The sequence below is a fragment of the Mustela erminea genome, chromosome 2 (genome assembly GCF_009829155.1).
Source record: "Mustela erminea isolate mMusErm1 chromosome 2, mMusErm1.Pri, whole genome shotgun sequence".
Classification (NCBI taxonomy): Eukaryota; Metazoa; Chordata; class Mammalia; order Carnivora; family Mustelidae; genus Mustela; species Mustela erminea.
The window spans coordinates 94,576,325-94,603,682 of NC_045615.1; the positions used below are offsets into that span (position 1 = coordinate 94,576,325).

General features: G+C 42.9%; 1 protein-coding gene across 1 annotated transcript in view; it reads right to left on the reverse strand.

Annotated features, from left to right (window-relative positions):
- Positions 1-27,358, reverse strand: part of TBC1D9 (TBC1 domain family member 9) — a 121,296-nt gene that overhangs the window by 3,452 nt on the left and 90,486 nt on the right. The window contains exons 14-19 of the mRNA XM_032333469.1: positions 14,195-14,293; positions 13,980-14,048; positions 9,895-10,135; positions 4,114-4,179; positions 3,226-3,312; positions 22-96 (exon numbers count right to left, since the gene is read on the reverse strand). Of these exons, the coding sequence (XP_032189360.1) occupies positions 22-96; positions 3,226-3,312; positions 4,114-4,179; positions 9,895-10,135; positions 13,980-14,048; positions 14,195-14,293 (637 nt within the window). The remainder of the gene's footprint in view (positions 1-21; positions 97-3,225; positions 3,313-4,113; positions 4,180-9,894; positions 10,136-13,979; positions 14,049-14,194; positions 14,294-27,358) is intronic.

Sequence of the window (27,358 nt, forward strand, 5' to 3'; positions counted from 1 at the left end):
TGCGGAGGACAGCGTCCTCACCTCTGTCCGGCTGGAGACTCACTGTGACGAAGCCGTCTTCTGCGCCATGTTTCCTTCTGCTCTCCAACCCAACCACTGCCAAGAAATAGAAGAAAAAGAGCAAAAGGTTATGCAATAAACCCAGAGGTCCAGCATTTGTAGTAGGAAATAGAGAAACCTCGAGGTTGGGTTGCCCGATTCAGCAAACCAAACCAAACCACACCAAAATCAAAACCCAGTACAGGGAGCTATATTTGAATTTGAGATAAATAACCAATAATGCTTCAGTAGAAGTGCATCTTTTTTGTTTAGCACATGGAACATACACGTGCTAAACAAATGATCTTTGGATCACTGGATCATGGAACACCTAGTAAAAGCTAAGTTTTTATCTCAAACTTAGCTTTTACTAGGTGTTCCATGTTTTATCTGACAGCTCTATTTCTCGGTAATAGTTCCCCCAGAGTTATTTTTCGCAACTGGGGTTCAGTGTAGAATTAGGAATTAAAGGAATGATGTCATGTGGTCTTCTGCACTTAAAAAAATGGTGGTGTTGCCTAATGAATGTTGATTTCCCCTCCCTCTCTGTTTCATCATCATCTTAACGAGCCTCGTTTTCTGTCAAGCCCTGCAAAAGATCAAGAACTTTTGAAAAAAGAAATAAAAATCTACGTGGATAAAAAGTAAATCAAAAAATCCTACAAAATTCCTTACATTCATAATCTGGCATTTCAAAGATATGACTTTCAAGGAAACCACTTGTAACTGTTTTCCTTTTTCTTAAAATGGGACATCACAGGGCACATAAGGCCTTCAAAGGGGAGCGGTGCAGAACCTCCTCCCGGTTCCCATTCAGTTTGTCAGCTGTCAGAACGCATTCCAGCATTCTTCCATCATCCAGAAGGTGGCTGGTTCGCCAGATATGGGACCTTCGGTGAATTCAGAATCATGTTAATCTCAGCAGCTTTTAAGATAAAGTGAGAACGACATACTATATGTCACCAAGAAGTTCTTCTCCTCTTAATGTTGAAAATGATTTAGGAAACCAGCAGATATTTAAAAGTATTTAATATATGGAAAGTTCATATCATAGATATAGTACAGCCATTTAAAAACCATATTTTCAAAACAAACAAACAAGCAAAAAACCCCACATTTTCAGAGAATGTTTCATAACATGGCAATATCCTCACTGGATTTTTTTAATATATAAACATACATATTATTATAATGACCTGTTATATGTAGAAAAATGACAGAAAAGAAATTATTTCAAGATATTGTCATCTTTTTTTTTTTTTTTTTTTAAAGATTTTATTTATTTATTTGACAGAGAGAGATCACAAGTAGGCAGAGAGGCAGGCAGAGAGAGAGAGGAGGAAGCAGGCTCCTGCTGAGCAGAGAGCCTGATGCGGGACTCGATCCCAGGACCCCGAGATCATGACCTGAGCCGAAGGCAGCTGCTTAACCCACTGAGCCACCCAGGCGCCCCAAGATATTGTCATCTTTATATCACAAAACTTTAAGATTATCTTTAGCTTGTTTTATATATTATATTTTTAGAATTTCAACACAAAGCAACAGCGGTTTTGGAGTTAGAAAACCATTTTTAGAAAAGCAACTTTTGCTGATGATTAATGGCTATTGGCATGTGAGCCCTGCTGAAGGATTCTGGAAGATTCCGAAACAAGTGGATCCTTTTCTGAAATGAGTGTTTACGAAGAAAGATAGGGTTCACGTTTTGCAGCCAAAATACTATTGCTAACAAAGCTAAGAATAGGGTAGGACACGCTAAGACACCATGCTGAAAGCCTTCCTGCATGATCTCATTAAATCCATACTACACCCAAGAGAGCAGCTATCAGCTCCATTTTCACAGAAGGAAATGGAGACTTGGAAATACCAGGACCCACCAGAGGTCACCTGGGTAACAACATACAGAGCAGGAGAGTACATTCTGTCCACAGATCCTACCCTTAACTCCTACAGCCAATAAGGCTGGATCCAGTGCACCCCTTTCTGCTCAATCAGAGTAAGAGAGTTTGATGATAGATGGTGACTACACTTATTGTGATGAGCACTGAGTGATAAACAGAATAAATCATGTTACACAGCTGAAACTAATACTAATGTTATATGTTAATTATACTCCAATAATAATAATAATATTTAAAAAAAAAGCTGACCTACACTGCGTTTATTTTGGAATGGCAAGATTTAAGAGCCAAAGGGACCTGGGAGCAACCACTTTTATTTTAGGACTTGGGTGAAGCCACGAAGCTTCACTGATGATCTATGAGAAGGTGAGCAGAAGTGAGCACATTTTTTTTTTTTTTCTTTTTTTTTTGTGTAAAGGGCCAGAGAGTAAATAGTTCAGGCTTTGCAGGCCGTACGGTCTCTTTCTCAACTACTCAATTCTACCCCTCTGTCATGAAAGTAGCCAGAGGCAATACACAAACGAACACCTTGGCTGTGTCCCAATAAAACTTTATTCTAGGCACGAAAGTTTAAATTTCATATAATTTATCCCCTTAATAAAATATTATTTCACTTCTGATTTCTAAAAACCACTTAAAAATGTAAAAACCAGGGCGCCTGGGTGGCTTAGTGGGTTAAGCCTCTGCCTTTGGCTCAGGTCATGATCTCAGGGTCCTGGGGTTTAGTCCCACATTAGGCTCTCTGCTCTGCAGGGAGCCTGCTTCCCCTTCTCTCTCTGCCTGCCTCTCTGCCTACTTATGATTCCTCTGTCAAATAAATAAATAAAATCTTAAAAAAAAAAAAAAAGGAAAAAAAAAACATTCTTCACAGGTTGTACATACAGACCGTGGGCCACATTTGGCCCATGGGCTGGAGTTTGCTGACGGCAAAGACAGAAACAAGGGAACTCTTTTTGGCAGACATGTCCTGATTCTGGAGAGCAGCCTAATAATAGGAAGATGTTCTTAATGAGCCTGACTAGAGCAGGGACAGGGGAGCAAAATATATCATTCTTTGGGCCATGTTTCCTCTAAGCCAGGGGGACAAGGTGTACATGGTCCCTTCTGTGGGCCAAGGACCCACTCCCCAGTAGTTGGTTGCCTGACTTTAGATATATGAAAAGAAAGTAACACAGGCCACTGCATTGGTATACTTCTCTGACTGACTGGCTTTGGGGGCAACTGTTTCCAGTGACAGGGGGCTGTGGAGAAAAGAAATACAGTACTCCTAGCGACGAAAGCCACTTACCGTGTGTGCATTCTGGGGTGATGTCTTCAAAGAAGTACTGAGTTGCTTCAAAAGCAGAATCTGGCTCGTCTTGATCAGAGGATGGTTCTAGAGAGAGGAGGAGAGGTAACTGTCATATCGGCAAAGCTATGACTTAATGAAAATGTGTGTTAGTTGTTAGAGAAGTGACAAGGGGGAGGGTGAGAAGCTGAAGGTACAAAGGTAGAGTGGGGCACATCACCAGGGGCCCTGAACGCCTTATGAGGGTTGGGGGACTCACTCCATTTTTACTCCATATTCCTTTTTAACAACCTCACACCAAAGTGTCCCTTTAAATCTTCCTTTTCGTAAGATTTCCCTAAATTCTGTGAAATGCTGCTTCACAAAGCAAATTTCAGAAACTGTATGCAATTGAAGATAATTCTCAAATCTATAGTTCTACCCTTTCTCTATCTTTAATGCAAATCCCCCATTTTTAAAGTATTTGCTAGCTATATCCCAGCTACAGGCCAACCTTTTTAAAAACTTGAGCTCAAAATCTTTCCTACTTATTTCTGTCAGTGTTAGAACGGCTCCTTCTCAACTCAAAATCTCAGGTTCCTACCCTCTCTTCTCTTTTACAACCTTTGTATCCCACGAGTTACCAAATGCTATTTGTTCTCTCTCTTGCAGAAGTCTGCTCTTTTCTTGTACAATTCGTACCTCAGACAGGTAAATGACCACAGATGCAAGCATGTACTGATTCAGGAACCTATGTAGGTAATTACTATCCAGATCACCGTTAGTGACCAGTGAGTGATTTTGTGTGTGTGTCAAATAGGATGCATATATACAAAAAAGATGTCAAACCAGGTCATAGTTAGGTACATAACTATAACTATAGTTAGGCTCCTCCTGTAGCTCACTTACCAGGCAAGACGTGCATTTTGTACAGGAGTTTGAGTTTCTCTGTGAGGTCCCCATGGCACGCAGCACCTAGAATCACATAAGTATCAATGTGAAATGGATTGTGTGCACCACTAACACCTCTGGGCTTCACAACTTTTTGCAAATTGAAGTCAAATATTGCGTGACAGGAGGTCTGGCCAGCACATATTTGGGCTAAGAGCTCTGGAACCATGATGCCTGGTTTCAAATCCTTTGTACTTACCATATGCCCTTCAGAGAGTTAACCTCTCTACTTCAGTTTCCCCTATATAAGGCCGGATGATAATGAGAAGATTCTACCAGTGGTCTTGACATCACGATCAAAGGAATGCGAGAATTAAACATGTAATATGTATAAAATGCTCAGAATAGTGGCTGGCACATAATAAAGGTGTTACTAATAAGAAAAATCGTATGACTGGGTCTCAACACTCAAACAGAATTCAGAAATAATCTCAAAATATGTTTGAGATTCCTTCCAATAACTCATTGTAGAAATTCCTTTTAGTTGTTTTTGGGATGTCCTTAATGTTTCTTCAGTTTAATTCATCTGAATCTACCTGCCACTATGTCACTATCACTTCGATCAAAAGAACCCTGTTACTTCTTCCTTTAAAGTCCGTAAGTATTTCAGGAATTAGAAAATCCTCTGTTAAGTATCTATTCTTAGAGCGCCTAGTTGAAGATTAATCAGTTTTGGGAAAAGAGGAATCCCAGAATCTGGGTTAGCAGGAACATCAGGGGATGTCTTGTCTGTGTCCCCTAAATGTAGGCATCTCTCCTCCTCTACGAAAGCCAGGAGAGTCTAGCACCTCCTTGAACACTCTCAGAGACAGGGAGCTCATCACCACCAGAGGCATTCCATTCCACCAATGTATTCTTTACATACTGAAAGTTCTGCAGTTTTTGTTTTAGTCTTAGGATCCTTAACCTGCAACCTCAAGTTCAAAAAGTCCACGAAGCCCCTAAAATGTGCAACTTTGTCTCTATGTGCATGTGTCATTTTGTGGGGGAGAAAACGTCCATAGTCCTTATTAGATCTACAAGAGTCCATGACTCAAAAAAAGATTTGGAACTGGTTTTCTTCCCCTTATTCGACTCTTGAAAGCCAAACAGAATAGGTCTATTGCCTCAATACACCAATCCTTCAGATTTTGAGGATAACACACCTGTCTCCCTCAAGCTTCTTTTCTTTCTTTCTATTTTTTTTTTTAAGATTTTATTTATTTATTTGACAGACAGAAATCACAAGTAGGCAGAGAAGCAGGCAGAGAGAGAGGAGGAAGCATACTCCCTGCTGAGCAGAGCCCAATGCGGGGCTCGATCCCAGGACCCTGGGATCATGACCTGAGCTGAAGGCAGAGGCTTTAACCCACTGAGCCACCCAGGCGCCCCTCAAGCTTCTTTTCAAGGCAAGTGTGTCTATTTTCCACTTTCTACCTTCCCTACTTTTATGCACGTCCACCTTACGGGTCAACTTGTCAATCAATATCTCTCTGGAGAGAGAGTTCCGGAAGCCTCTAGTCTACTTCAGAGAATAGTAGAGCTGTTCTTGACACCTCTACTAATGGAGCCTGAATCTGCATTCAATTTTTTATTCTCTTTCACTGTGGAGTTTCATACTGACCACATGGTTAACTAAATCCTAAGATGTCTGCACACCAATTAATACTCATCATGAAAATGACAGACATATATTAATTACTTGCTTTGTGTTAAGTCTCATGTTAACATGTCAGTTCACTTTTCTCTCACAAGAATTCTAGGAGATGGACATAAGTATTATGAAGTTGAGCTTGTTGATGGTAAGTACTGTGTTCAAGGTCATAGGTTAGTAAGTAGCAAGCCCAGGATTTGGATTCAGATTTGTCTGACCCTAGATCCCATGCTTGAACCCACCATACCATATGTAAAAACTCTAGCTAGTTTTGGGGTTTGTTTTTGTTTTTTAAGATTTTTTTATTTTTAAGTAATCTCTACACCCAACATAGGACTCAAAGTCACAACCCTAAGATCAAGAGTTATATATTCCATCAACTGAGTCAGCCAGGTACCCCTGGGGTTTTTTTTTTAATAATCATTTCTTAAAATTTAGGATTTCTGGTTTATCCTTACCAATTTGTTTTTGCCAATCATTTCCGCCTGTCCTATTTTTTAAATCTTATTTTGTCATCTAATGTTTTGGCCGTCTCTCAGCTTCCTGTAGCCCACGCGTCAGCTGAGGAGGCCTCTTATCTCTCTCTCTCTCTTTTTTTTTCCAGTTATAAAACTGCCAGGGTTGGCCTTTATTGAGTCAACTTCACATTGGAACTCATTCTTTCAGATCCCTACTACTCAAAATATCAGACGTTAGACTTAGTTGGAAACTTTGGTGAGCAATATTGGGTCTTTTTTTTTTCCTACAAGTTTTAATTTGGCTTTCTCCTTTTCTGAGACTTCAGTTGCTGACTGAGTCCAGTAGAGGAGGATGAAGAGTAATCCTAGTAACAGCAATAACTAAGCCTTTTCAGTCAGGCACTGTTCCAGGAACTCTGTCTACCAGAAATATTTAATTTAATCCTGACAGTAACTCATTTGCAAATGAAGAAACGGTCAGAGGTTAAGAATCAAGCCCCATGCACTAGAGAACTCTCCCCTGAAACTGATTTCATTAACCATCCCACATGGCAGGCAGTGTTCACCCAGTCACCCAATCACCAACTTCAATATACTCCTGCCTTTTTTAAGTTTTTTTTTTTTTTAAAGATTTTATTTATTTTTTTGGCAGCAAGAGATACAGTGAGAGAGGAAACACAAATAGTGGGAGAGGGAGATGGAGAGGGAGAAGCAGACTCCCCTGTTGAGCAGGGATCCAGACGCAGGGCTCCATCCTAGGACCCTGGGATCATGACCTGAGCCTAAGGCAGATGCTTAACGACTGTGCCACTCAGGTGCCCCTTGCCTTTTTGCTGTATACTGAGTTATCTGTCAAATCACCAGCTGCGTCATGACATATTTAGAAATTGCCTTTCAGCAACACAACTGGAAAAGGAGACACAGCTCATTCGTGGCTTCCGATAGTAATCCTTCATTTCTAATTCCAGGTAGACCATCTGTTCATGAATTTCTAGAGGGAACTTTCTGGGGACTGACATTAAAATTACTGATGCATCTTTTCCCAGAATTCATTTTTTAGTTTTTAAAGGCTGAGCAGAATTTCCCTTTTTTTTCTGTCTCTGTAACTAATAACTGACCCACATAGCTAGCAACAGTTCTGAGCATTCTCCCCGTATCTAGGGTGAGGCTTACTTACTTTGCTCAAGAATGCGACTGCATTCCGAGAAGGCTAAATACTCTTTTCCCGGTGTTTTCACTATGCTGGATAGCTTTCCTTTCTTGAAGATTTTAAAGGGAGTTTTCCTGACTGGAGTCCCTGAACTTAAGTTAAAGATTTGTCTCCATCACTTTCTACACCACGCTGGTCTCCTTTTCTTCTTTATCCTTGTCCAAAGCTAATTTTTTTAAAAAATCTCCTTTTGGTAGCCACCAATCTGGTAATAAGTAGTTACCTTGGGGTGGAAAAGATGAAAAGACGGGCAAAGGGCAAAGGGGCCTTTAGCCCTGTTTGGACTGTTTCTTTTCTTTTCTTCTTCTTCTTCTTTTTTTTTCAAGTGGAAGGTACTTATGTGCTACTCGTATAATTAAAAACTGATAGCTCCCCCTTCCCTAAAAAATATCCTGTTGCTGTTGTCAGCACAGAGTAATGAAAAAAGGGTGAGTGATCCACACAGACATACCCTTGTCTGAATCCTGGGCCCAGCAGGTACGAGCTCTGCCATTCAGTTCAACAAGAGGTTAAGTACCAGCTCGCTGAAAACTAATGTCCCAGCAAGTTATGGAACCTTTCGGAGCTTTCATCTCTTTAACTGAAAATGGGGATGGTAACAGTAAGCAGGTGGGTAATGAAGCATTAGAGTGACAGCACCAACTGTGCCCCTGGAGTGCCTGGGTCCATGGAGTTGTGCACCCGAGGCAGATTAAATGTACATAAAGCATTGGGTAAGCACCTGGAGAAGAGTAAATGCTGGGTAAACAGTAGTTACCAGTACTATCCCCTCAAAGGCCCCTGTTTGGATTTAGTGATCAAGTACAAGTTCTAAAGAATCTGAACAGCATCTGCACTTAAAAATGGCTAGTTCTGGGGCACCGAGGTGGCTCAGTCGGTTAAGTGGCTGCCTTCGGCTCAGGTCATGATCTCGGGGTCCTGGGATTGAGCCCCGTGTCTCAGCAGGGAGCCTGCTTCTCCCCCTTGCTCGTGCACTCTCTCTCTCAAATAAATAAAATCTTCAAAAAAAAAAAAAAAAAGGCTAGTTTTTCCACATTCCCCTTTAAGCATATACATGAGTGCTTTACACAAATAATTTTTTCCTACCTCAGGGCATCTCAGCTACACCCTTTGCCTTTTTAAAAACCATCAGCTTCCTCTGGCCTCTAAGCCTTCTAGTCATTATTCTTAAAGAGTTAGAGCACTTTTTTTGCATCATCATTGGCTCTATGACTAACCTCTTCATCTTTCCTAGGGCATATCGTTTTAAAGTACATGGCCAAGGACACAGAGTGGCATGCCTAGAATCAACTTTTTTCCCTTCTCTCCTTCCGGCAGCCTTCCATAATGCGCACTACAACCACAACCTCCTATCTGGCAGGCCAGGCTCTACTACGCTATAGATCTTCTGCTCAGTTACAAACAGAGCGAGAGTTCAAAAGAACACAAGGCAGTCCTGCTAATGCAGAATCATTATCAGGGAGGCCGACGGGTGGAAACCACGCACTGCTTGTGAGATGGGGGGGTTCTCGCTCGTGATGGACCGTCCTTCCTCCGGGTAAAATGGAGAGAAAGGACCTCCATTCAGACTGCAGCACTGCTGTGGTTTCTTCAACCCTTTATTAAAAACACTATGAAATGTTTTTATAAAATTTTATGAAATATGATGTAAATAGAGGTTTTGTCAAAGAAAAACAATCCACCCAAATATTTCTTTTTCTTGTAAAGTTATCATGGCCTGTGGTTTCAGTGTTTAACTGGGCATTTTACGGTCTTGCAAATTCACTGATAATGTATTTTAACTAGAGTTGAGAACTAACTCATGGAGAAGGCAATGCGTTCATCATAGAGCACCTCCATTCACTAAAAAGAAATGTCAGCAGCAGGGCTGGCTGGGTGGCTCTGTCAGGTAAGCGTCTGCCTTCAACTCAGGTCCGGATCCCAGGCTCCTCAGAGCGAACCCCGTGTCAGGTTCCCTGCTCAGCAAGGAGTCTCTTCTCCCCTTCCTTCTGCCCCTCCCCCCAACCCGTGTTTGCATGGGTGCATGTGTGCATGCTCTAATAAATAAAATCTAAAATAAATAAATAAAGAGGCAGGGGCGCCTGGGTGGCTCCGTCGGTTAAGCGGCTGCCTTTGGCTCAGGTCATGATCCCAGGGTCCCTGGATCCCATCAGGCTCCTTACTCAGTAGGGAGCCTGCGTCTCCCTCTACCTCTGCCTGCTGTTCCCACTGCCTGTGCGATCTCTATCAAATAAATAATTAAAAAAAACAAAAAACAACCGAAATCATCACTGGCAGTTTGCAAACCTTAAAATGTGTTCCTCAGTCCTAGAAACCCAATCTTTGGAGGCAATGTGGGGCTGGGGCCCTAAGGGCAGCTCCAAGAGCCACCAGCAGTGGGGCAGGTGTTCCTGCCCCATCGGTCCCCTCCAAAGTCATGCAAAAACGTCACTGCTTACTTAGCCCAGAGACAAACTCTCGGAAGTTTATCAGAGAGTCTCCATTTTCATCTAGTAACTGGAACAGGCGGGAGGCCAGCACTTCCGAGTGAGTTCCACAGGCCCAGGGAAAGAGGAGAGCAAACATCCCCTTGAACTGCTCAAAGTCAATGCGATACTGTTCAAGGTAAGGCAGGCTGGGGTCGTGGCGGTCCAGTGCATTGCTGCTCCCACCCCAGTAGCAGCTGGTGAGATGCTCCGCCTGGAAAAGGAAAGAACAGGAGGATTGCTGGGGTTGCGAACTCATAGCAAGTAACAGGAAGAAAAGGCCCTGCCTGACATTTGGAAAAGGGCTTTCGGTCAACCCGTCAACCCGTATGCATCTCCTGGGGCGCGGTGCTCTGGTGTCAGGGCTCCTTGTCTTCTCTTTGCTCTACACAGATCTCCGCCCGACCACTCCACTAACTCCACGTGGACCCCCTCTGCAGCTTACATCTGGTATGGAAGGTCCAGACCACCATGTTTTCTAGGTGAGGATGAGGAAGCCCGGAGGCTGAGTGGCTTTCAGAAGGTCAACTCGTTCCTCAGAGCAGAAGCATGATGATATCGGGGGTTTCTGAATTCCTAGTTCACTGTCTCATGCACCCCCTGAGTCTTGGTCACCGAAGTGACATAAATAGCATAGTCACAGTACTCAAGCTACAAATATGTTGTCTTCTTATTGCGCACATCTGAAAAGAGCTCTAGAAAAATTATGAGTAGGAACCACCAGGGTAAGGAGAATAGACCTCTGGGGGGGGAAAAAAAAAAGAGCTTCCTGTTTCTGTCCTTGGAAACAAGGCAGCCTCTCATTCATGAAGTCATATTAAATCTGGTAGATACATGTACCCATTCTAGGAAGACCACAAAGATAAAATTCGTAACAGAAAAGCCCAGAAGGATACCCCTTCCTTGACATTTCCAGTTAGCTCTGGATGGTGGATGGGAGAGATGGGAGGGGCATGAAAAGGAGGACTTTATTTTTACCTTATTCCCTATTGTACTATCTGAGTATTTCACAACAGTAACGTATAAATATTGCAATAGAAAAAAAAGCACTTTCAAATCCGATCTTTCCCCCTTGCCTGGGAGTTGTGTAAGGGGGGAGTCAGTCGTCATGTGTGGTACTTGGATTTTGCTCTCACTTCGAAAGCAGAAAAGCCCAAATGTCTCTTCACAATTGTTGAGTGGGAATCACAGCTAATGAACTACAAGAGAGAGGAAGGAGGAGAGGCGGGAAGCAGAGCCAAAGCCAGGTTTCCACAAGGTTTCCTCAAGGCAGCCTCTGGAGAATGAAGGAAGCGGTCAGAGTTCACCAGGGCTTGGGGACTGCATTCCTGGTGGTGAGGTCAGAAGGCGGGCTGTCAGAGGGAGGGGAAGCTGAGATCAGAGAGACTGCAAGGATTGAGCTGGAAGGGGATTCCCAAAAGCCCTCAGTTGGGGGGGGCGGGGTTGGTGATCCCCCTCTCCCCAGGGGTCCTCTTTACCTGAGCTATGGATAAAGGTTGCCCAGAGCATTTCCTTCTAACTAAAGCATTCAAGTTGAATGTGGGTCCAAGCACTTTTACGCTGCTCCCAACCAGCAGGAGAATACTAGCCTGTTCCGTGACTGCCTCCATACTCTGTCACGTGGAGACCAGGGACATGGACGTCCAATAAGGACCAAAGGACGTATTTAGAGAGTTCAAGATAAACTAGGGCAAAGGGGCCTTGAACTACATTTTCCATCAAACGCCTTCAGGTGGCAGCCTTTGCACCTTTTTCCTCCAAGTTTAACTTTTAGTTTTTTATTATTATTTTTTAAAATTTTAGTATAGTTGACACAAAATGTTACATTAGTGCAGGTGTAGGCTTAGTGGCTTGCCAAGTTTCTGAGCTCCTCGAGAAAGGACTGCATCTTTCCTTTCTATCTACAGAAAACCCCCTACTAAACCCCGGACTGTTTGAAGGACTAAAGAGACTGGCAGAGGGTCTGATGAATACCGATGCCTCAATGTTTGTTCTACTGATTTAAGGCCAATTAAAGTGTTTCGAAGACTCAAAAGAGACTCCATAACTGAAGTTTTTACTGGGTTCCACAGTATCTAGGCTCCTTCCCAGCCCCGACCCCGAGTCTTGGATTCTTCAGATTTGGGGAACTCCTGTTTGTTTAGGGCAGGGTTTTGGAGTCTCAGGACAGTGTGTTTTCTTCAGGCATATCTTCAGGGTCCACAGGACACACCTGATACCTGACGGTGCGCAGACCAGATGGTGCAGGAGTGCCCAGGTAGGAAGTCATGGCTTCAGCAAACTCCACATCTGGGACTTGCGCACAACCGGCCTCATCCTCCTTTCCTGGGCATCCCCCAAGGGCAGCCTCCTCTTTCTAATGTCACTGTCCTTCTTGTCACCTGTTCATGGTCTTGCTGCCTCCAGCTGCTACTCCCACTTCTGTTCACTCACCCCAAAGCCCAGCTCTATCTCCTACCACCCCGCCAAGCACATTTCTTCTGGTCCTCAGCATTCCTTTAAAATCTGATCTTAACTGGATCCTTGTACCTTTTTGTTTTGATCCAGGTTGGCTCATTGCATATTTCCTTTGTGAAACCAAGAGGGGCCCTTTCTTAGGTATAACCTGCTTATACTGAGCAGTTAGTTACAGTGTATGGATAAAATATGAGTGGGCTGGCACACTAGAAAGACTTCATCACCAAGTGCCAAACGGAGGCTGGTGGGGGAGGGGGTGGGGTCCATGCTGCCGGTCACACTGCCGGGCTACACGACAGGCATCACTAACCAGCTGTGAGACCTCAATCTCTTTGCACCCGCATCAAAAACAAGCAGAGATTATGCTAGATGAGTAACTGATCACTCATTTATCTATTCAACACACATGTTCAGAGCACCTGCCAGGCAGAGACACTATAGTAGGCACCAGTGAAACAAGAAGAAATAAAATAGTGGTGGGGCGCCTGGGTGGCTCAGTCAGTAAGCGTCTGCCTTCAGCTCAGGTCATGATCCTGGGGTCCTGGGATTGAGCCCCGCATCAGGCTTCCTGCTCAGTGGGGAGCCTGCTTCTCCCTCTGCACCTGCCCCTGCTTGTGCTCCCCCCCTCTCTCTGACAAATAAATAAAATATTTTAAAAAATGATGAAAATATAAAATAAAGGAGAGGTGCTCTTCAGTAGCTAACAAGCAAGCAGGAATATTAGCAAAAACGTTCTCAGCTATCACACCCTCCGATTCTAAGAGCTATTAGTATTCAACCCAGATCTTTGTTGTTTTATGCTTCCTGCTATCTTTGCAGTTTTCCAAACAGTCAAGTTTAGCTCTGGCAGTAAAAGGCACTATAAAAAAGAAGCTGCCCAATTAGAAATCAGGATAAATATGGCATCAGCATAAAAGACATCTTTTTAAAAGTTTTCTCCTGCTCACTGCCACATTTTTGCCTATGAGGTTGATAATGATAGTTAGGACAAAAGTATTTTTTTCTAGAAGAAAAAAAATCTACTTTGTATTATTTACTAATAAAATATTTTTGTCATTCAGGACTAAGATTGGTATGGACTGAATTATGGAATGAAAACCATAGAAATTTAACCAACCAGCTTTTCCTTAGACAGTTGTACAGCCTTATTCTGACTCTAGCTACATAGTTCTTTTTCAGTGTGCTTTAACATAGCTTAAAATAGGAAAGCTCTAAAGGCACTTTAATACAGCTTAAAATTAAAAAATCACAATTTACAATAATTTCAGGCAGCATTTAAACTCAATTGCCATCATTCCCATGAGTATTATAAAGTAATACCCTTTTTGGTCAAGTCCAAGGAAACAGCTAAAATATTACATGGAGTGGAACAGAGCTACCACATTGGCTTAAATGACTGATAAGAGTATGTTTACTTCTCTTACGAATGAGAATGCTTCATCATAAGCATTTCGCTTTTATACTCTCGGCTCTACATATTTATGCATCTTGATCTTCATGCTGTCCCTTATCAATTTAACAGAAAAGCCTAGAACTAACTGAATCATTAAAGAGAACTCTTTTATTCCCCTGGCTGTACATGGATTTGCTTTGAAACTCACCTTGAAAAGAGCATAGAGTTCTTCCAGCTCATCAATGGTAAAGGAAGTTTCCGTCACAATTGTTCGGACCTATAAGAAGGTAGACACAATGAATCACACAATTTCAAAGACATTATATTGGAAAAGTTCTGATTTTCTTCTTTTAAACCATCTCAGTCTGTCCAGCAGGAGTTTATGGACCAAGAAGGGCACCTGCTGTTTTTCAAAGGACTTACCACATTCCGTTTCGTAGTATCCTCCAGCGTCTGGATCACCTTCAGTCTCTGTTTGAACCTCATCTGCTCAATCAAATCTGCCCGGATGGTTCCAAATTTCTGGAAAGGAGCAATAATGGTGTTTCTGAGAAATCTGCCAAAGTACATAGTATCATATCTGGAAGATTTATGGAGACACAATCCAGATACAGAGAAGATATTTCTTGCAAAAGGACAGGCATCCTAGACCATACCTTCATTTATTTTAAAAACAATTTATTTAAAAAACAATTTAGCAACCAAAGTAAATAACAGGAAATTCTCATGCTTCTTAACTGAAATAAATACATGTCAAAGTCAAATGGGTCTTGCTCAAATCGACAGCACTTAATAGGGAAGAAAAGGTTAAATAAGCCTACAAGGGCCATTTGTGTAAGAAAAAAATGCCCCAAAGAAAGAATTTTCTTGAGAAGAACAAAGGAAGTATCTGAGGCTTGCTATTAGCCTGGGCGGTCAGAAGAAATGTTTGTGTGAGGCTCCCTATTCCTGTTCTCCAACTCGGTAGCATTTATCCTCATTCAGAAACCCACATTACCTCTGGACGGCAGACACTGTGGGCTAGCTACCTTTCCAAACCCCAAAATGCCTCCTATGACCCGAATGTTTGTTGAATGAAACTTCAAAAGCCAAATGAGCCTTTTAATCTGAAGACTGAGAAAGAATATACAAAGTTTTCTATCTGCTAGTGGTGCAAAAAGAAAAACAAAGAAGTTCTGCTTAAAGCATGAAGCGTGACCCATGGAAACAATGGCTGCCATGGTTCAACACACTGGAAGGATAAAGAAAAAGTTGAAAGATAATATCGGCGGGGGGGGGAAAGGAAAAAAAAAAAAAGAAAGATAATATCAAGTGTTGACAAGGTTATGGTACAACCAAAGCCCTCATATGTTGCCGCTCAGAGTATCAGTTGGTACAACCATTTGGGAAATCTGTCTGCAGTATCTACTAAATCTGAGTAGACAGATATACCTACGACACACCAATTCCTAAGTACCTCCCCGCAAAAGTATGTATGTTTTTACCAAAGGCATATGCTGGAATATTCACAATGCCACTGTTAGCCAAAAGCAAGTGAGTACTAAAATGCTTGTTAACAGCAGAGCAGATAAATAAACTGTGGCATTATCACACAATAGATTACTACACTGCAATGAAAATGAGCCATTCGGATAAACCTCACAATCATAATGTTAAGCAAAATAAACCAGAACCCAAAGAGCTCATTCAACCTAAGTGGAATTATACATTTGTGAAGGATGTTCAAACGCAAACACAATAACACAATTAGCCTACGGTATTAAAAGTCAGGAGAATTACTGACTTTGGATGAACGGACGGTGACAGGAAGAGGACACAAAGGGCATTTCTAGGATGCTCGGAATGATCTGGGTAACAGTTATCGGGCTATGTTAAACAGAGGGTTTAACACGTGCCTATGGTCATCCATACCACAGAATGCTACCCAAGAAATAGGATTTAAAAGAAAAAAAACACAGGTATTTTATACAAAATAACTAGGATGACCCTCACAGAAATTACAATGAAGAAAAAAGACATCTAAAAAGATTGCATATCATGTATTTTGTTTATGTAATAATCATGAAATAACATTATTACAGAGAGATAGAAGAGATTAATGTGTGCCAGGATTAGCAATAGGGTGAGGGAAAGGTGGATGCGGCTATAAAGGGTAATATGAGAGAGTCTTGTGGTGATGGTCCACTTGAGTAGACTTGAGTATCCTGATCATTGTGGTTGTTAAGTAAGGCTATGCACATGACAAAACTGCATAGAGCTACACACACACACACACACACACACAGATGCATATGTAACTGGTGAGATCTGAATAAGGTTGTCTGGGTTGTTAGCACTGGGGCGGGGGGAAAGTGCTCATGGCTTCTTTGTACAATTCTTTGTTACCTCCCTTGAATCTATAATTATTTCTAAGTGAAAGAGTGGCTTTGAAGTTATGGTGTAACATTTTAGGGCAGAACATGATGGATCAATCTGAAAAGTGCGTGATAATCAGGGAGTTGAGAAATTACCGTTGAGTTTAAGGATACATCGGTAGAGAGAGCGCTGCATTTTTGAAATTAAGAAATGAGGGCTGGCGTTATCTAGCCATGGCAGTTGTGAGACAGACCTACTGGTTGTCACACAGACTGGCAGTTGTCTCTCCAATCTGTTCTCCCTTCATGTATATAGTTCAAAATTTCGGTGACTACCCAGATGTTCAGCGAGACACTATGTCGCAGCTTCCCCTGTGGCTTGTGGCCAGGTGACTAGATCCTGGCTAATAGGATATGAGTAGAAACTTCATGGACAAGGGCCCATGAGAGGAGCGGAGAACACCCACCCCGTCTCCTTCCTGTGGGGATAAGACATTTCTTAAGACTGAATAAGAAAAAGCCTGGGTCCCTGATACCACGGAGCTGCACACCAGCCCTGAGCCACCTACGCGGACTGAAAGTGAGAGACAAACAATTTTCTATACTGTTTAACTCTATTTTGGACTTGGTTGTTACAACTGCCTCGTCTGCATTCCAAGTACTACAAGATCTAACACTTACAAGCTGCTTCTTAGAGTGCCTGGCAAAGTTCATGGTTCTGTCTTAATTCCACTTAATCCCATCCTCCAGGTTCTCCTCATTCCTCACTGGCTACTTCTTCTGCCTCCTCTGCACAACTTCCCCATCCCTAAACCCTGGGGAGCTCCAGGATTTTGTCTTTAGACCTCTTCTATCAGCACCTACTCCCTGGGGACTCCCGTCTCTGCTGACCCCCTCTCCTGTCACCACGCTAGTCTAAGCCTCTCTTGCTCTTACCATAGCCTCCGAATTGATCTTGCTCCCTCGAAGCCTTATACCTTTCTATTTCTTCCAGAAGTAAGAGTGTTCTGTCTAAAACCTGTGTCCGATGACACTATTTTGCTGAAAACACCAGGTGCTTTACAGCGGGTCAGATTCCAAGTCTTCACCAAGGCTGACAAGCCCCACATGCTCTCCCTGCTTCAGCAGCTACCTCTCCGGTCACCTGCCACCAGCCCCTTGCTCCTTCCTCCAGGCACAGCAGCTTCTGCTGCTCCGCAAACGCGTCATGCAGGCTCCCTTGCCAGCCGGGGCCTGGGGACTGTCTGACCCCTTGACCCGGCACGCGCAATCCATGGGCTTGCTTCCCCACATCATTTGGATCCTGGTTAAATGTCACTTCACCAGAGCAAACCTTCAGAGAAACAGCACGTCTACCTTTTACTCTGCTGTGCTCCTCCTTCAACTTATCATTTGACCTTATGTTTGGTTTTTACTTCTTATACCTATACCGCGCTCCCCACCCTGACCCCTGCTCAGTAAATGAAAGCAGACGCTGTGTGCCCTGGAGCGGAGGACAGGGCTGATTTAGTAAGTGTTGGACAAATAGGCGCCGAACACATTGAATCCCATGATAATACCAGGAACAAAGAGCCTTCCTTCTCCCGTCTCAGAGACGAGCAATCACACGTTTAACAGAAACTATTAACTCGCCCATCTACAGAGCTGGTAAAGTGTTCACTGAAACATACATGCTAACGACAGAGAGCTGGGGTTACTTCAAACGGGGCCATAGTACGCCTATGATTAACAACGAGAAAACGTAGTTGTGAGACAGAAGGTAACTCAATTTTATTATACCTACAACTAGCAGGACCATTATAGGCCATGTCATGGGCCCCTTACCATAACCTTGTGAGTTGGTACCGTCATTTCCATTTTACAGATGGGAAAACCAAGGTTCACACAGGTTAAATAAGTGACCCAGAGTGCCATAGGGGCTGAGTCACGAGTCTGAGGCCCAGACACCAGGTCCATAATCCCACCACCTACGATTCTCTCTGACGGTAAGTTCTTCCCTGTCTCTGTGTAGATCAGAACATAGATTTTTGGAGCTATACAAGATCTGATTCAGATTCATGTTCTTTGACTAATTAGTTGTTGTGACTCTACACAATCCAGTTGGGTCCTTTGAACCTCAGCATGTTACTCTATAAAATGAGATCCCAAAACTGTCCTGTACAACAGCTGTTAGAGACAGATGTATTAAGTACCAATATAGATGTATTAAAGTACCAATATAGGGACACACCTGGGTGGCTCAGATGGTTAAGCATCTGCCTTCAGCTCAGGTTGTGATCTCAGGGTTCTGGGATTGAGTCCCACGTTGGGTTCCCTGCTCAGCGGGGAGTCTGCTTCTCCCTCTCCCTCTGCCCCACCCTCTGCTCATGCTCTCACTGTCTTATAAATAATAGATAAATACATAAATAAAATCTTTAAAAATAAAATAAAAAATAAATTAAAAAAATAAAGTACCAATAATAGTAACTAATGTTAAACACTGACTTGATAGGGGCGCCTGGGTGGCTCAGTGGTTTAGGCCTCTGCCTTCAGCTCAGGTCATGATCTCAAGGTCCTGGGATCAAGCCCCACATCGGGCTCTCTGCTCAGCGGGGAGCCTGCTTCCACCCTCTCTCTGCCTGCCTTCTGCTTACTTGTGATCTCTCTCTGTCTATCAAATAAATAAATAAAAATCTTAAAAAAAAAACACTGACTTGATAATCTTTGCAGACTGCTTGAGAAAGAATTATTTCCTCCCAAGCCGACCTTCAAAGAGCCCTATATATGTATATTTAATTAACTAGATCTAGTTGTTCCTCAACTAGAAATGGATCCCGCTGTTTGGCAGGCAGGACCCTCTCTCTGGGACTGGCCGCAGACGGAACACAAAGGAAATAAAAGGACTCTTCCATCTGAAGCAAACAGCCCCCACCTAAAAGGAAACCAGGGACTCCAAGCTCCTGACTGGCTATTTCTGGAGGGTGTCTCTAGGAAAGGAGCAATGAGAGTGACTGGGTCCCTCTCTCTCCCCTCCTCCCCTTTCTCTCCCACCTTTTGCAGGGGCTCTGACAGAATGAAATGCGAAAGACTGGGCAAAACAAAAGGTGGCTCGGTAGATCCTGGAGCCAACATTCCCCATTACCCGAAACAAGGGCCCGAGTGTAATACTCTCTCCCAGACGTGGCACGTTTCAGTTCCGTGAAAAGAACTAATTCACTAATGTAACGATCCTTTACTAACAGAATTTAGAGATGAGGGTGAAGGAGCCTAAAATTATTTTGTTTTTTCTAAAAATCTACTCTTCTTTAGACACTAAACAAAATAATCCGTCTCATGTACATCTCTTCTCCCATTCAATTTTTATCCAAATATTTCTGTAGCCTGTTTCTAACCTTCTAATCGAATTTCTAACGTCTTCATGAGCTGAGAGGCATCTTCAATGCAAGCAGAGCTTCCTCTTTTTGCCGCACTGCCCCACTTCCCCAGGGTTGCCTAGACCGGCTAACGGCTAGGCATTTGGCCATTTATCATTTCATTCCACTTCACCCCTCCTGTATGCACGCGCTCCTATTCTTGCTTCACAGACTTAGGACAAGGAGCAAGTGGCTCAGATAAAGGAATGATGTGGGGACCGGTTTGTCTCAAGTTCCAGTTCACGTACTCTGGCGTTTCCCAGCCCCACCACGGTTCCTGAGCAGACCAGAGCTCCCTTCACCTTCCCTGTGACTTCCTTCCTCCTGGGCAGCCTCCCTGTGACTTCCTTCCTCCCTCCAAGCTTTCCCTTGCGTTGCTGGGGAGACAGGGATGATGGAGAACAGAGACAGATTTGAGAAAGAAACCACAAGGTCCAGTCTCCACCAACTCCACCAACAAAGGCTCCTCCTTTCTTTTTCCTTCCTTTTCCTTTTTGAAAGATTGTATTTATTTATTTGTCAGAGAGAGAGAGAGATCACAAGTAGGCAGAGAGGCAGGCAAAGAGAGAGGGGGAAGCAGGCTCCCTGCCGAGCATGAAGCCCGATGTGGGACTCGATCCCAGGACCCTGGGATCATGACCTGAGCGGAAGGCAGAGGCTTTAACCCACTGAGCCACCCAGGCATCCCTAGGCTCCACCTTTCTAAATCCTCCAGAGAGGGCTAGAAATATTCAAATGCTGCAACTTAAAACCAAACCAAAACAAAACCTAAAAAAACCCCACAAAAAAACAAAAAACAAAACAAACACAAAACTTAGTTCAGGCCGTAAGTCCACAGAAGGATCTGAACAAATCTGCCTACCACAGGGAAATCTCTGGAAACAAAAAGGTAACATCATTTCCAAAACAGCTTTTGGTTTTATGTAAGAGTATTTCATTGAAACTATGCTTCTTAATTTAAGAAACTATGTTTCTTAATTTATGGGTACTTATTTTCCTGGGATTAGCCAAAGGACTCCCATTCACACGGGAGGGTCCTTTCTTTGGTCCACAATCTCCAAACGTCTAGGTGAGTGAGGCTTTGCTTTGGAAGAGTGGGTTGGAGGTGAGAGGAGGAACAGATGGGAGGTGAGCCTCTGGGCTTAGAAAAAAACAGCCTGAAATTGTGGGAGGCTGGGACCAAGGGATGGGTGATAGATTCTCAGACAGCTGAAGGAGTACTTCCCCCGAACCGCCCCCTGCCTTCTTCTGGGGTGGTGGCATCTGTCTGTCCCGTGCATGCGTGTACTGGGTGGGGCGGTGGTGTTCAGGTGGAGGAAAGAGAAGGATGCGGAGGAAGATAAGAAGGAATCAGGATACGGAGTCCGTGTGAACACTTGGCCTGCGGGAGTCGCAGGTTTGCTGAGTGGGTTGCCTCTCCAGAGTCCTCTGACCTTTAAAGAACTCTCAACTCGGGACAGTATTCATATCCGTGCAACACCTTCATAACGCCTTGTCAGAAAGCAGGGCCTTATTTTATAACCAAATCTGTGCTCCTCGAGGTACTAACTCTCTTGAGATCTCTGCCTAGCAGAAAGGCTTAGAAAAGCCACGGTCATACGAGAAAAAGTTTGTAGAAAAAAACACTTGGGTCAGCTTCATTGTAAAATAGCTCAGGTGAACTGATTAATTATCAGCTAGCTTGAGCCTGCTAGGTAAAACATAAGTGATGAGAGCAGTAGAGACAAACAGACTGGGATCTGAATCTCAGCTCAACATACCGGGAAACCTTGGACAAGCTACTTAATCTGAGTTCTATCCATCTGCAAAATGGGCAGAAAAATACAACCTGACTCTCAGTCTTGTGATCATCAATTCCGAAAGGGCATGGAAAAGTCAAAGCACAATGCCGTTTATCATTATATATTTACCTAGCATGAATGAACGAATGAATGGATTTAATTTTCAAAAGATTTTATTTATTTGTCTGACAGAGAAGGCGAGAACACAGGCAGGGACAGTGGCAAGCAGAGAGACAAGCAGGTTCCATGCTGAGCAGGGAGCCTAATGGCAGGGCTCGATCCCAGAACACTGAAATCATGACCTGAGCTGAAGGCAGACGCTTAACCGACTGAGCCACCCAGGTGTCCCAAATTTATTTTAAAAAGTTGTAGAAGGTATAAAGAAGCAGCCAGTAGGCTAGAGAGACCATGGCATGTTTGGCAAAGAGAGTATTTTGAAAATTAGGACAATTCAAATAAAATCATGACCTCTGAGTTCTCTTGAGAAATCAGAGGTTCCGGCAACCGTGGCTCCTCATCTCCAGGGGCAGTGAGACTGCCCCACCGCCAAGCAGGCCTTCACCACCTAGCACCCCAAGGCCACTTTTCCCCACTCCTTCACCTGCTGCCCACTTGGGTGTCTGCCCACGTGCACAGTTATGGGACCTTGCCACCTGCTCTAGAGCATCTTCTTTAAAAAATACACCACTGGAGGGCACCTGGGTGGCTCAGTTGGTTAAGCAACTGCCTTTGGCTCGGGTCACGGCCCCGGAGTCCTGGGATCAAGTCCCACATCGGGCTCCCAGCTTCATGGGGAGTCTGCTTCTCCCTCTGATCTTCTCGCCTCTCATGCTCTCTCTCACTGTCTCTCTCTCAAATACATAAACAAATCTTAAAAAAAAAAAAAAAAAAAGACACCATTGGGGCGCCTGGTGGCTCAGTCCATTAAGTGTCTGACTCTTGATTTTGGCTCAGGTCGTGATCTCAGGGTCATGAGAGGGAGCCCCTCGTCAGGCTCTGCACTGGGCATGGAGCCTGCTTAAGATTCTCTCTCTTCCTCTCCCCCACACTCCCTCTCCCTCTCTAAAAAACAAAACCAAACCCCCAAATCCACAAGTCTGTTAACACGAACTTTGGCTTCTATAAAGGAGACAGCTTCTGACAGCCGGGTATTATAGCAAGGCTACAATTTCATGGTCAGATAGGTATGCAAGTCTCACATTCCACAGAAGTTTCATGAAAACTGATGAGACTCAGCTTCCTTATCAGCAAAAGAGGGAAAATTATTCCTACCTCTTTGGGTTGGGTAAGGAGTCTGTGAGTTACACAGGCAAAACAACTATTATAATGGTAGCTGTTAATACTCCTAGGAATGTTAGCAAAAGCCGGAGAAAAAAGGCTATAGATCAGGCAAAATATACTAATGTAATAGCTTAGGTTCTACTAACAACTGGTATTAACTAATTTAGCTACATTTCTTTTTTTTGAGGGATGAATAGCCTTTTAAGAATTAAACTTGGGGGGCACCTGGGTGGCTCAGTTGGTTAAGCCTCTGCCTTCGGCTCAGGTCAGGATCCCATGGGGCTCCCTGCTCAGCGGGGAGCCTGCTTCTCCCCTTCCCTCTGCCTGCCTCTCTGCCTACTTGTGATCTCTGTCAAATAAATAAATAAAAATCTTTTTTAAAAAAAAGAATTAAACTTGAAGGAAAAAAAAGAATTAAACTTGGAAGTCAAAGCCAGGCATTAGCAATAAAGGCCCTAAATCCTTCCTGTTAGAGATACATAAAGAAGGGTTTACAAGTAAAATAGTATACTGTCTAGAGTTTGCTTGAAAACACTCCAGGAAAAAAAAAAAAGTGACTTAGATGAGAGAGGTCAGAAAAATGTTGATAACTGTTAGACTGTGTGATGGGTTATAGAAATACATTGGGTTAACCTTGGGATTTCTACTGTGCTGGAAAACCTCTATACATTAAAGATCAAGAAAGAAAAAATATTCACACCAGGTATTGATAAAGTATGCTCAGGGCCTGGGATAAGATAAGCACTTTTAACATCCTAAATATTTTTTCAACAAATGGATAGACAAACAGTGTTTCTTGTATCTCCCGGGTTTTCCCCTGCTGACATAACTATTAATACCTTCTTTGCTAGCCTATTCCTCAGGTCTCCCCAATCCAATTTATTACACGGGGAGCAGAACTAATGTCCTTGAAGAAAAACTCCTTAGCTTCCAAGGGGCTGTTCAGTGCTTTGCAAATCAATCAGTGGTTTCAAGACTCCCCACTTGCCAGCCTCTCCTGGACTAACTGACCTCATGTCCATATGTACCCTTACAATTCCATATCTGTTCTATCCAGACAAATCCCATGGGCTCTAGCTTTAGAGAGCCACTTCCCAGCTGTGTGGTCTGGAAAAACTAACTCAATGTCTCTCAACTTCCATTTTCACCTTAAAAATGGGTTACTATTGGGGCGCCTGGGTGGCTCAGTTAAGCCTCTGTCTTCGGCTCAGGTCATGATCTCAGGGTCCTGGGATCAAGCCCCACATCGGGCTCTCTGCTCAGCAGGGAACCTGTTTCCCCTTCTCTCTGCCTGCCTCTCTGCCTACTTGTGATCTTTCTCTCTCTGTCACATAAATAAATTTAAAAAATCTTCAATTTAAGAAAAAAAAATGGGTTACTATTTACTTGGTGGGGCTATCCGGGAAGCACCCAGCACCCTGCCCAAGGTAGGCTTTCAGTGAGAGGTAACTTTTGTGGTTATCATTAATAAGCTCAACACACTATTTGGGACTTCCATAAGTGCATGTCCGGCACAAACGCCTCCTTGTGTTTTATTAGCCACATCCTTTCCCTGCCTTTCTCAGATTCGACCCACTGGGTTGGGTTTTTTGGAACATGAAGAAATTCCATGGTGGTCGTGTGTCTGCTGTAAGGTTATTCATGTGCCCCTGTGCCTGTGAGGAGGGTCACCTTGATCTATGGGTCAACCCCGGAGGTGGGGCGTTGTGTCACACTTCTGTATAACTCTGATGACTGCAGAGCCTCACACATGGGACCCACAAACAAAAACACTACCTTTCAAACTGTCTGTACAATTCCTTCCAGTAGGGTCTTGGGAGAGCTTAAAATGAGCAAGAATTTCTCCATGAGGCATTTATGAATAAAGTTATCTCACTAGGAGAAACCTGATCCATACCTAACCAACCTCCAGGCACCGGGGGAGTCCTTGACGAGACCTCAAAGCTGAAAGTACTTTCAAGTGTTTTTCCTACTTTTCTGTCTTCCTAGCTGAGTATCCTGAAGCATGGGCATAAATGTACCACGTGCCTCAGAGGACTGGCGTCGTGCCTCAGTTCAAACCAGGTTATCAACAGCTTCTGCGACGAGTGGCCCCATTCTGCATGTAGGGCAGGGATTCTCAACCCTCACCGGGTACTGGGACCATCTGGGGAACTTCCAAAAAAGATTTATTTCTTAGGCCTCATGCCAAATATATGGATTTAATAGGTCTGGAAAGGAACCTGGGAATTCACTTGACTTTGAAAAAAAATGTAAGTGATTTTAATGCACAGGCGAGACTGAGAACCACCAATCTAATGGTTAGGAGGGAAAAAGACAGATAAGCAAGGGTTTGTGGTGGTCTCTAGGATGAACTGTAAGACACTGGGGAGCCATGAGAGACCTATGAGCAGTGCGGTGATGTGAAGTAGAGAAAAAAAACAAAACAGTCATTGTGCATTCAAAGACCAGGTAAAACAGGTGTTGGTATAAATAAAAGGCATTTATCCAGGCAAAGGAAGGAAACTGCTGCTGTATCCTGTGACAGGATGTTTGGCAACCAAAGGGCCACCATGAGGGATCCGGAGAGGATGTAAGTGAAAACCAACCCTTGGTCTTGCCTCCATTCTCTTCTCTTTCCCTTAAAATTGGCTCAATTGCCGACCTCAGCATGTTGTTGGCGTATCTGCTGTCAAGAATAAAGCTGAGTTTCCACATACTAAGATTTATGACTTTGGTCCAGAAATCTCTTAACAATAAAGGTTCCAGGGGATGCCTTTAGAAAAACAATCCGCTGCTATGATAATAACCATTGCCTTTAATCACATGGGCTCTTTTTCTGGAAAAATAATCATCCACAATTTCCAACATGGTGTTACCAAAAGTGCTGAGGCAATGATGTTTCTTTATTGTATTATGATAATAACCAGTTCTGGAGAGACTAAAGTGGAATAGCCATCCTTAATCTCCACTGGTGGAAATACAAATTGGAATCATCTTTATAGAAATTGGACAGTGTATGCTAGGAGCTTAGAAATAATTCATACTTTTTGATCTATTGCTACAGATCTATTCCTTAGAATGGACTTTAAGAAAATAATCAGAGATGTGATATTAGCAAACAAGTTTATCACAGAATACGGAATATGTTCAAAATATAACATATATATATAATCATACCATATAAGTTTGTCATAAAATATTGAAAATTTGGAAGTAATCAAAATAAATGTCCAACAAAAGTTACCAGTTAAATAAATTTTGGTACTTCATTAAAACAGAATATTAATAATCTACTAAAATTATGGCTTTATAACCAAAGGAAAGAGCCCAGATGTCCATCAACAGATGAATGAGTAAAGAAGATGTGGTTTATACATACATATATACCATGGAATACTACTCAGCCATCAAAACACGAAATCTTGCCATTTGAAACAACGCAGATAGGACTAGAGAGTATTATACTAAGTGAAATAAAGTCAGTCAGAGAAAGACAATTATCATACGATCTCACTGAAATGCACAATTTAAGAAACAAGACAGAGGATCATAGGGGAAAAGAGGGAAAAAAATGAAACAAGAAGAAACCAGAGAGGAAGACAAGTCATAAGAGACTCTTAATCACAGGACATGAACTGAGGGTTGCTGGAGGGAAGGGGGGTGAATGTATGGGGTAACTGGGTGACAGACACCAGGGAGGGCACGTGATGTAATGAGCACGGGGTATTATGTAAGACTGATGAGTCACCAAACTCTGCCTCTGAAACCAATAATACTATATTTAATTGAATTTAAAATTTTTTAAAATTATGGCTTTAATATTTAATATTAGAGAGTGTTCACAGTATGTTTTAAGTGAAAAATAGGATGTTTCACAGCACTTTTTAGCAAAGGCTTATTTTTTTTTCAGTGTATTTTGCAAATACAGGAATATACTTGAAGGAAAATATGATATAGTTTATAGAATGAAGTTTATTCTTCCCCATTTTTCCACAGTTTCTACATTTAAAAAAAAATAAACATGTATTACTTTTAGGATTCTAAAAGATATAAAAAGTGTTTTGTTTTTAAAATGTATTGAGTGTCAATGAAAATTTAAAAAAAAATAATAAATGATCAGTCTTGCCCCTTTTATGAGCAAAAGGACATACATTTCTGAAAAGATCTCTGAATCTATACCAATATTTTCAAAAGCACCAAATTTTTTATTCTCTTTAAGAGAGGCTTTTTCTGACCTCAGCTTGTCCCTCACTCTTTCTCCCTTAATACAGGCTGTTCTTGGTAGGAATGCTGACAACTGTCCTACAGCTCCAAAACACCTGTGAGGGCCGAGTGTGCTCAGCAGAAGAGTCACACTCTTTCTTACTGATCATTTCTATGAAAATTTTCTGAGCCAAAGATCAGGAAATAAAGAAACGATTAGGTATTATGGACATGTGAGTCCTTGGGGCTCCACAGCACCAAATGCCACTGGGCACATAAGACTGCCTCCTTTGCCCCTAGAAGCTCATTAGTTCTGAGAATCAGGACTAGATCCAGGGTCATTGTGAACCAGAAGATCCAGGGTCATTGTGAACCAGAAGACCTCCTCCCCCACTGAGGCCAAGCAATTTTAGAGAAGTACGAGGACTCTTGTTCTTCTCTAGGATGGTACAGACTATTCCATGTGTCTTGCACTCAAGAGAACTGGCTGGTTTTCTTCAGAGAAGACCTACGTACTTGGCATGAGAACAGGAAGTGAACTGATGTGCACAGGTCAACCTCGCCATGCCTGCTCTCCACAGCCTTTCCGCAGGA